At 49.0% G+C, this 10,746-nt stretch overlaps 1 protein-coding gene across 1 annotated transcript in view; it reads left to right on the forward strand.

Annotated features, from left to right (window-relative positions):
- Nucleotides 1–8,820, forward strand: part of Slc34a2 (solute carrier family 34 (type II sodium/phosphate cotransporter), member 2) — a 33,869-nt gene extending 25,049 nt beyond the window's left edge. The window contains exons 2-10 of the mRNA XM_013008899.1: nt 600–743; nt 1,779–1,890; nt 3,940–4,135; nt 4,791–4,886; nt 5,713–5,833; nt 6,312–6,479; nt 6,831–6,947; nt 7,048–7,172; nt 7,892–8,820. Of these exons, the coding sequence (XP_012864353.1) occupies nt 600–743; nt 1,779–1,890; nt 3,940–4,135; nt 4,791–4,886; nt 5,713–5,833; nt 6,312–6,479; nt 6,831–6,947; nt 7,048–7,172; nt 7,892–8,524 (1,712 nt within the window). The 3' untranslated portion in view covers nt 8,525–8,820. The remainder of the gene's footprint in view (nt 1–599; nt 744–1,778; nt 1,891–3,939; nt 4,136–4,790; nt 4,887–5,712; nt 5,834–6,311; nt 6,480–6,830; nt 6,948–7,047; nt 7,173–7,891) is intronic.
- The last annotated feature ends 1,926 nt before the right edge of the window (nt 8,821–10,746 follow it).

Below are 10,746 nucleotides of genomic sequence, written 5' to 3' on the forward strand. Positions count from 1 at the left end.
CATGCCTGAGGCCCTGGGTTCGATTCCCCAGCACCACATAAGCAAAAAGAAAAAAGCCGGAAGTGGCGCTGTGGCTCAAGTGGTAGAGCGCTAGCCCTGAGCTGAAGAGCTGAGGGACAGCGCCCAGGCCTAGAGTTCAGGCCCCACGACCAGATCCAAAACAAAACAAAACAAAAAACAAGAATATTGTCATAGGCCAAAGCTAGAACCAAAGCCAGCCTGGAGCTAGGAGTGGATAGCGAAGAATAAGACCTGCTCAGATCAGAGGCCAGCAAAGGGCTTTCTGGTTAGACGGGGAAAGAGGAGGAGCTGAAGGGTGAAGATATAAAAGGAAGCAGGAGGCCCACATGGACAGTCTCTGCTCATCAAGGCAGTGGAGGGGAGACAGAAGCAGGGCTAGTCGCTGGGCTCCTTCCCCACAACCAGCTGGCTTTGGAAAGTGGTCTGGACCCCTTGTCCAAGAACTTTCCCAATGAAGATGAACAATCCAGTCTCCAGATGTGAAAGGGACTCAATGAGAAAGTCTCATTGTGTGCCCAGGGCTTGCCCTTCTCCCCTCACTCCCCGGCCTCAACACGGGCCATTGATTTGTCTTTCAGGAAAGATGGCTGGGCAGTTCTTTAGCAACAACTCCATCATGTCCAACCCCGTGGCAGGACTGGTAATTGGGGTGCTGGTGACAGTCATGGTACAGAGCTCCAGCACCTCTTCGTCCATCATTGTCAGCATGGTGTCCTCCTCATGTGAGTCTGGGTCCCCCGGGAATTGCTCCAAGCACCTCTCTTCCCTGAAAGCCTGAAACCTTCTCTGGACCTATCAGGCCAGACTTCCTTGGTCTGCCCATCTGGTCCATCTGGGAAACAATCCATTGTTGGTTCCAAGTGGATGGCTGGGTCTGAAAAGAATCCTGATGTTTTATGACCCTGATGAATTCTTTAGATCAATAGTGCCCTGCCCAGCCCAGCAGCCACAAGCCACAAAGTGGCTGTTTTATTTCACTGATCTGTAATTGATTAAAGTTCCTCCATTGCCCCAGAACAACACCAATACAGATCACTTCCATCGATTAGAGCGCTTCCTTGGAACTTCACCTATCAGGGCTTTCAGTGGAAGATGTCTAATCATATCACACATATGGGTGTTGGGGTAACTGGAGCTGGTAGTGTTCAAACTCCTTGCTGCTTGATATTTGGGTTGGTTAGGTCAAAATCTTGTGGAGCCAGAAGTTCCCTTCTGGCTTTTTGCTGGTAATTGGTAATGAGAATATCATGGGCTTTTCTGCATCCTCATGAGCTCAGCCTCCTGAGTACCTAGGATTACAGGCTTGAGCCAAGCATGTTACTCTTGTATATCAAAACTGCAGCAATGCAGAGATTTTTTTTGTTAGCCATTTCCTGCCAGGAATTGGTCTCATAAATGTGCAAGTGTTTGATGTCTAGCAGGTGGATGACGCATGTTAATATGAGCCTTGATGCTATGTACATCTGACCTGCGTCCCCAAACACTGGCTGGCTCTAGGTCTCCTATAAGCTGGCCTTACATCCCCTAACAGGGAGCAGGGAGGAATAAAGGCATTGGGGTCAGTCTGTAGGAGGAGCCCTGGGGGACTTGTATAGGTACCTCCAAACTGAGAGGACACGTTCAGATTTCTATGTTGAGCCAATTTAACCTCTAAGGAGGCTCAGAGCAGCTGCTTCAGAGGACTGCAGTGTGGGTGAACTCAGCCCGAGACAGGCTCCCTTCTTAAACTTGTCACTGGCTCTTCTCCACCCGCTCAGTGCTGACCGTGCGGGCCGCCATCCCCATCATCATGGGAGCCAACATTGGGACATCCATCACCAACACCATTGTGGCGCTCATGCAGGCAGGAGACCGGAGTGAGTTCAGAAGGTAGGACATTCAGAACCAACATCTCCTTGGCAACTGAGAGATCTTGAGGGGTGGGGGTCAGCCTGCCCCAGTGACCATCTTGGTTTAGGGCTCCTAAACTAGAACTTCTGTGGAAACCTCAGGGAGTCCAGCAGGGATGGACTCCAAGCCGAGAGCTCTGATTCCCAGTCTGCAGGGGCAGGATAATAACAGTATCTATCACCATTGTGTTATCTTAAGGATTAAACCCAGGCAGGCAGGTGGGTATTTAGCAAAATGCCTGGCACCCTGTCCACCTCACACAAGGCAAGTTCCAGCTAGACTCTAGCTGCTGGGTGGTATGAGTTGATGTCTCAATGAATCATAAATAATTATAACTTCCTAAAACATTTATTTTTGGCCAAGAGCAACAGTGCCACTTTTTCTTTGTTTTTCATTTGCCTGCCAATGAAAGAACAAATAGAGAGTTTTGTGGCCATAGAAGACCTCAAAATAGAGCAGGTGGAATATATAGCCAGGTGGTGTGAATCCTTCTTAAAAAAAGAGAGAGAGAAAAGTTAATGTAAAAATGAAGCGGAACTCCTGGGTTCTCTTCTAATCCTTGGGAGAGTTTCTAGAAGTGTCCCCCAGTGTGTCAAAGTGATGTGATGGTGTGGTTTGGGACAGACAGAGACGTCAGCTGTCTGCTGGTGAATTTGTAGTTAGCAGACAGCATCAGCCATTCATTTGGTCCCTGATGAAATGTCCCGATGGCCACAACAGTACACATTAAACAGGGCGTTCTCTTCATTTGATTCTCATGAAGCCACGTAGGCTTTCCTACACCCCAATTTACCCATGTTGAAACTCAAGGAGACAAGTGACCTCATCATTGAGGGCTTGCAGATAGGCATTTGCATTCCAGATTTGGGGTTCTCATAACTCTTAGATGGATTGCCTTCTTTGCCTCAGGAAAGCCTGGGGGACATAGCCAGGGAGGACTGCAGTTTGTTTAGCTCACCCTATGTGGGATGTTTCAGTGTTTCCTGTATCTTTCCTGTAGGGCTTTGGATTATTATTCCTTATATTTCTAGAATAATGATGACTGCATCATACGGGTATGTGTTGCTTAGGAAACGACTAGGAAGTAAAGAATAGTTCTATGGCAGCTTTGCATGAGTGTCTTAAGTCACCCCGCTCAGGAAGAATAACAATATATTTTTTTTACTTTTTATTGAAAAGGGGATGAGTGGGGGGGTTGTTTACAGTATTTTTAAGAAACACCAGCTAATAATGAAAATTTGCACTCTCAATGCATTTCTTTTCCTACCGAAGTGTTTTCTCTACTTTTTAAAAAATTAGTTGCTACTATCTCTCTCTGGCCCCCAAACCATTTGGTTTTAAGGGGTTTCTGCTATGTCAATATATCTGTGTATCAGGGGAAGAACCTAGAGCCGGATTTCTTCACCTGGCGACCGGACAGGGTTGAGCATCTCTGAATACCCTCAGATATAGCTCCAAACAGCAACTTTTTTTTTCATTTTTGGTGGTACTAGGGCTCAAACCCAGAATTCCATGATTGCTCATAAAGTGTGCTATCTACTAGTGAGAAAATCTACGGTTCTGAGTGGTTTATTGGTGATAAGAGACTCACAGACTTTACTACTAGAACTGGCTTTGAACCTCAATCCTCAAGATCTCAGCCTTCTAGGCTAGCTTTGAACCATGATCCTTAGATCCTGAATAGCTAAAGGATAACAGGCATGAGCCACCAGTACCGGGTTTATGTTTTTAATAGTTAAAGAATTCCCTGGTGTAGAGGAATTTGACTATTTAGTGCCTACTATTTATTACCTGATCTCCTCCTCTCCAAGGGCAGGTAGCACTCAGAGTACACACAATTGAAAGTAACCTTGTTATAATTCTTCAGGGAGTAGCTGGAGGGGGAGGAGCATTCCAGCCTCAACCTGCTGAGTGTGCTCACAGGGCCCATGCCGCACCCCCCCCCCCACTGCACACCTGTGTGCATGTAGCTCAGTGATGCTCACTTGTGCACTGGCTGATCTAGCTGTTGGGGTTTCCCTTTCCCAGGGCCTTCGCAGGGGCCACTGTCCACGACTTCTTCAACTGGCTGTCCGTGTTGGTGCTTCTGCCTTTGGAGGCCATCACCCACTACCTGGAGCTCCTAACCAACCTGGTGGTGGAGTCCTTCAACTTCAAGAATGGAGAAGATGCCCCCGCCCTTCTGAAAGTCATCACAGATCCCTTCACAAAGCTCATCATCCAGGTAGCCATTGACCAGGATGACTGTCCGCCTGCCCTGTGCCATCTCCACTGACTCTGGAGAGATGAGCGTCTGGATTGCTGGGGGGGTAGCCTCTGACAAAGGCCAAGGGAGGCAGAAGTTCAGGGACACTTGGTAGTGTTCTCTGCCTTGGCTTCCATCTGTGGCTTTTCAGCCTGGGGCGAGGTATGATGAGTCCATGCTTGACGAGACACTTGAGACCACTTTTTCTGGGCTCACTGATCGTCTTATCTAATACCTAGCAAAGGACAGTGATTATTGCCCTTTCAGCCAGGAGCCATCTCTTGGCCATATCAAAATGAAAGCCATTAGAAATGTTGCCCTGGAGAGAAAGAGAGGGAGAAAGAGACAGAAGGGATCTGAGCTTTCAATATTACCTTCCAGTTTTCTCTGTCACTCAGCCAGTGAGGTCCATACCAGTGTCCTTGTCATAAAACCCTTCATCTCTTGAGCCTCTCTGCTAATATCTGGGGCCTACACTGAAGGGACTGAGGGAAGGAGGGCACATTTGACTTGTGAGTCCCAAGGCGAATCGAGCTCAGGCTCCTCTCAGAGGTCCTAGCCACCCCCTTCCACCTCCGTCCTAATCCAGTTTGGAGGCCATGCATGCTGACTTGCTACCCATTGTCTTCCCCAGCTGGATAAAAATGTCATCCACCAAATTGCAATGAATGATCCTTCAGCCCAAAACAAGAGTCTGATCAAGATTTGGTGTAAAACGTTGACCAACGTGGTAAGCTTTTCAGAAATGTTACTGGGCTGGTGAATCTTTAGTTTTTTTGTTTTTTGTTTTTGGTCTGGTCATCATGGGCCTGAACTCTGGGCCTGGGTGCTGTCCTTCAGCTCAAGGCTAGCACTCTACCGCTTAAGAAGCCACAGCGCCACTCCCGGCTTTTTTTTCTTCTGGTTATGTGGTGCTGAGGAATCGAACACAGGGCCTCATGCATGCATGGCAAGCGCTCTACCACTGAGCCACCTTCGCAGCCCCTGGGCTGGTGAATCTTGGCAACCAAGTTCTTACAGAAATATGGTAGAGGGCTTGGGCAGTGGGACCAGCAGCCATCTTTGCCTTATCCTAGGCCACAGAGACAACTGACTTGTTCTTCTGTTCCTGTTGCCTGGAGAAGGTTTATTTATCCTTGTCTGTCTCTCTGCTCTGGTTTTGCAAGGGTTTGTTGCACCGTTATAGGTGCTGGGACCAGGAAGAATCTCTTACTTTCCAGACTCTTCTAGAATATCCTTTCTTCTCTTTGCCATGCAGTAGAGTTTTGGCTTCTCCTTGATTCCAGGGTGTACATATGTTCATGTTTCTTTTCCTTATGTGCCCCAAACTAGAAACACACACACACACACACACACACACACACACACACAACACCAGCTGGTCCTAGTTGGTCCAAGAACTTTCCCAATGAAGACGAACAATCCAGTCTCCAGATGTGAAAGAGACTCAATGAGAAAGTCTCATTGTGTGCCCAGGGCTTTCCCTTCTCCCCCCATTGCTGACCTTTCTCTACCAGAAGTGGGTGTCACGGACATTTCTCATGTTTGTTGTTTAGACGGAGATGAATGTCACTGTCCCCTCACCAGTCAACTGCACTTCTGCGTCCCTCTGTTGGACGGATGGCATCCACACCTGGACCATCAAGAATGTGACTCAAAAGGAGAACATTGCCAAATGTGAGTGGCACTGAGCCAGCTGGTCTCCAGGACAGGAGAGAGGGTGTAAGATGGGCATGGCTTATACGTATGTGTGGGGCCTCTGGATTGAAGGACAGGAGGCACTGAGGCCCTGCCCCACACCAGGCCTAGAATAATCTGCTTTCAAAGCAGAGGTTGCTAAGGATTAGGACTGAGGTGACCAATACAGTGCCCCAAAGGAGGGCACCCCTTCGTCAATGTCTCTGGAGTAATGAAAGTTGGAGTGGGCCCATAGGACACATATTCACCGAGAGTCCTGTATATAGCAGGCCCCATGCAAGGCACCCAATGAGGCCAAGAGTCTGTGGCCTTCTCCACTGCAAAGGAGTGTGGGAAGGGTCATATTCTGAGCTGCCGTAAGTCTAGATACTAAAAAAAAGACCCTGATTTAAGCCAGGAAGAATTTTTAGCTGGGACATCCCCCACCACCTCCTAGTTAGACTCTCTGTGTCTCTAGGCCAGCACATCTTCGTGAATTCCAACCTCCCTGATCTTGCTGTGGGCATCATCCTGCTCTCCATCTCCCTGCTGGTCCTCTGTGGCTGCCTGATCATGATCGTCAAGCTCCTGGGCTCTGTGCTCAAAGGGCAGGTGGCTGTGGTCATCAAGAAGACCCTCAACACTGGTAGGTGCACTTCCCACCTGTGCTGCACAACCCAGAGGGGCTTCTTTGGGCCTCCTTTTGAATGGCCTCTGAGCCATAGTGTTTCTTTCTTGGATCTGATAAGCTGGGGGAATGTCCGGGGGGTGCTGAGTGGGCTGTAGGAGGAGGCATCAGCTTCCATTGCAGGATGGCAAAGCCCCGAGAAAAGAAAGCCAGATCAGCTCTAAGCCAGATCAACTCTAGACAGCCAGGAGTTGGGCTATGTCTCTTGTAGGTTTTTTTCTATGTATATGACTGGACTTCTTCTCAGGAGCTGTTTGCATTCCTGAATAATATGAAATTTCCTTTTTTTTTTCCTCTTCTATCATCCAGATTTCCCCTTTCCCTTCGCATGGGTGACTGGCTACCTGGCCATCCTCGTGGGAGCAGGCATGACCTTCATTGTACAGAGCAGCTCCGTGTTCACGTCTGCTCTGACTCCACTGATCGGTGAGCTCCTCCTGGCTTCTCTCTCCCACCACCACTGCTGTGTCCTGACATCCCTCATGCCAGTGGCGCATGCTCACCTGCCTGTGTTTTTTCTCCTCAGGTATTGGGGTGATAACCATTGAGCGGGCTTATCCACTCACGCTGGGCTCCAACATCGGCACCACCACCACTGCCATCCTGGCTGCCTTAGCCAGCCCAGGCAACACACTGAAGAGTTCACTCCAGGTCAGGACCTGTGACACAGGGCTGGGGTTCTGTGGGTAGGGTAGATACAAGCCCATCCATGGTCTTGTGAAATCCATGGCTTTCCATGTTATGTCCAAAAGATGGGACTAAGAGAAGCCACAGGGAGATAGAACAGAAGCTTAGAGTGTAAGTCCTCAAAGACTCTCCTCTTGACTAATTGGAGATAAGAGTGTCACAGACTTCCCTGCCTGGGCTGGCTTTGAACCGTGATCATCAGATTCTAGTAGGTAGGATTACTAGTGTGAGCCATTGGTGCCTGGCCATTTTTAAGAAGAAAAAAGCCATGAGATTTATTTTGATAATGCATTTGATACAACCCATTATCACCTTGACATGTAATTAATATAAAAGTTGGCAATCAGTGTTGTATTCAACAATCTTGTGGCTAGAAGCTAATATATATGACAAAGCTGGTCCACACCTGGTGACTGGTGATGCCCATGGAAAGTAGACAAGTACAGGATGACCTGGGTTGAGCCCTACTTCGTGGTCTCCCTTACCTTAGGGGGCATAGGGGACTAGATCTCTTGTTCATCCCTTACGAGTGTCCGTCACTCAGTATCTCTCCTAAAGTGCTTGCTACAGTGGTCCCCGGGGCTGCTTCTGTTCTGTGGTGGCCTGCTATTGGGAGCCTAGAAAGAAGTGAACAAACAACAACCAATGAAATAGTGCTAAAACTCCAACCTCCTGTGTTTCAGATCGCCCTGTGCCACTTTTTCTTCAACATCTCCGGCATCTTGCTGTGGTACCCGATCCCATTCACCCGCCTGCCCATCCGCCTGGCCAAGGGCCTGGGTAACATCTCTGCCAAGTACCGCTGGTTTGCCATCTTCTACTTGATCTTCTTCTTCTTCCTGACCCCGCTGGCGGTGTTCGGCCTGTCCCTGGCTGGCTGGCCGGTGCTGGTGGGGGTGGGCGTGCCCATCGTCCTGCTGATCCTGCTGGTGGTCTGCCTCCGCATGCTGCAGTCCCGCTGCCCGCGCATCCTGCCGCTCAGGCTCCGGGACTGGAACTTCCTGCCCGATTGGATGCACTCGCTGAAGCCCTGGGACCGCTACATCTCCCTGGCCACCACCTGCTTCCAGAGGCGCTGCTGCTGCTGCTGCCGCGTGTGCTGCCGCGTGTGCTGCATGGTGTGCGGCTGCAACAAGTGCTGCCGCTGCAGCAAGTGCTGTGAGGACCTGGAGGAGGGGCCCGAGGACCAGGCAGTCCCCGTCAAGGCTCCCGAAGCCTTTGACAACTTAGCCATGAGCAGAGAGGTCCTGGACGAGGACAAGGCCCAAGTGGAAACGCTGGACATGAAAACCATTACCATCAGCACTGCCTTCTAGGCCGGCTGAGGGGCGAGGAAGCAGGGGTGACATCCACTTTCATTGTCTTTCCCCTGGCCCAGCACGACAGCTTGTATGTAGGTCAGCCTCATCCCAACCGCTCGCTCCCTTGCTCTTTCTCTCCCAGAAGGTGTAGGGAGAATTAGAACACAAACCCAGCCAGACTGATGACCAAGTCCACTCCCCAGGACACTCTAGATCTGTGGTTAAACTTCCAGCATCTTCCTTAGAAGAGAAAGGCCCAGACCAAGGGATTAAAGAAGGTTCTCCAAGGCCCTCTGTAACAGTTGGTGTATATATATGTACAAAGCTCTCTTTCCTTGTGATAAAGCCCAGGTAGCGCTTTAATCAGATGGCCTGACCCCACGAGCAGCTGAGCAGGGAAAACTGGGTGTTGAGAGACTGGACAAGGTGTGGGGCTTCCCACCTGATTCCCAGTGCTCCCCACCCCAGTCCCACACAGGGTTTCCTTGCCTGGCATCCTTGGGTTTCTTTCTGGAATGGGAACCGCACCTGGGCTGTTTGGCACCCCTGTTGCCCTCCTTTGTGGGGTGGGGAGCATTTGGGGAGATAGCTCTCAAGGCATTCTCCAAGAAAGTTTTACACACCCCAGGAGCAGGAGACCAGGGCTTGGCTGAGGGTGAAAAATGGTGTGAATGAAATGGGGTTCTGGCCACTGAACCGTGATTGTGAAGCTCAGCAGGATGCACAGGTAGCTGTGGTTAAGGGGATGTGCTCCGCATCCCAGGTACTTTCTAGAACCCCCTGTTTTTTTTTTCCTTTTTTGTGTGTGCCAGTCCTGGAACTTGAACTCAGAACCTGGGCACTGTCCCTGAGCTTTTGTGCTCTACCACTTGAGCTACAGCTCCACTTCTATTTCTCTGGTGATTCCTTGGAATTAGGAGTTTCATGGACTTTCCTTGCCAGGGCTGGCTTTGAACCTAGATCCTCCAATCTCAGCCTCCTGAGTTGGTAGGATGACAGGCGTGAACCACTGGTACCTGGCTTCAAAATCCCATTCACACCATTTCTCAGCCTCAACCATCGCCTGTCCCATCAAGCAGGTGAGCCTCAGTCTTACCCAGGAAGCAGGGAGGAGACAGCTAGACCCCAAAGATCCCATGCATCCCCCATTCAACATCACCATCTGAACAGGGTGGGGTGCTCAGCTGAGCCTTCTGACCCTACCCCTATGTAAATATCAATTCCCAAACACATCTGTTTCTGCCCCATATTTATAGTCACGCAACTGTACAGCAGTTTTCATAAGTTATATAGTAAATAGTGTGATTTGTTTCCTAGTATCTCATTTAGAAATGAGGCAGGGCTCCTGTGTGAAAGAGCATCTCTGTATATTTGTAATGCTGCCATTTAAATGTGACCCCATAGCCATCTTGCCTTCCTCCTGTCTGTAAATATGTAAGTTAAAACCCAGGCATTGGCTGCGGCTTTCATTATACTCTGATTTTTAAAATGAGATCCTTGTATCAGTTTTGTATTTTTTTTTTTTTTTACTGGTTGTGGGAAGGGAGAAATAAAAGAGAATCAAACCTGAGACAAGTGAGTTGTTTTTCTTTAGAAGGATATAGGGACCTTCATGGATCTACTTCTGAAAGCACAGGCTCTAGGCTGGGAAAGTGGCTCAGTGGTAGAATGCTTACCTCACATGCATGAGGCCCTGGGTTCAATTCCTCAGCACCACGTAAGCAGAAAAAGCCAGAAGTGGCACTGTGGCTCAAGTGGTAGAGCGCTAGCCTTGAGCTGAAGAGCTGAGGGACAGAGTTCAGGCCCCACGACTGAGCAAAGAATAAAAATAGAGGCTCTCTTTGTTTAGTTAACTTTACAACCTGCCATCGTGGACAGCTGTGGAACCTTTTCAAACACTGGGAGGGAGAAGTTCCGTATTTATGGCCTACTTCAGTGTATTGTTTTTTGTTCCTTCCTGACTTTTCATGGAATCTGCTCTTGAGTGTTATGCTAAGTAACATATTAAAATGTAAGGTACTATTAGGAATCTATATTATTGTGCAATGCCAGTTTTGAATGGGAACATAAGGGCTTTTGGCTCACATGTGAATCATTGAGATTCTGTAGCTCATGTTTTGCATGTCCAGTTTCCTCATCTGGAATATGGGGCAGGAACACTTGCTATGATTTTCAGAATGAAGCACAATCAGTCCTCAGTATCCTGGACAGTATCATGGTATCTGGAGGATCACAGT

The sequence above is a fragment of the Dipodomys ordii genome, unplaced genomic scaffold (assembly GCF_000151885.1).
Source record: "Dipodomys ordii isolate 6190 unplaced genomic scaffold, Dord_2.0 Scaffold8, whole genome shotgun sequence".
NCBI classification, from domain to species: Eukaryota; Metazoa; Chordata; class Mammalia; order Rodentia; family Heteromyidae; genus Dipodomys; species Dipodomys ordii.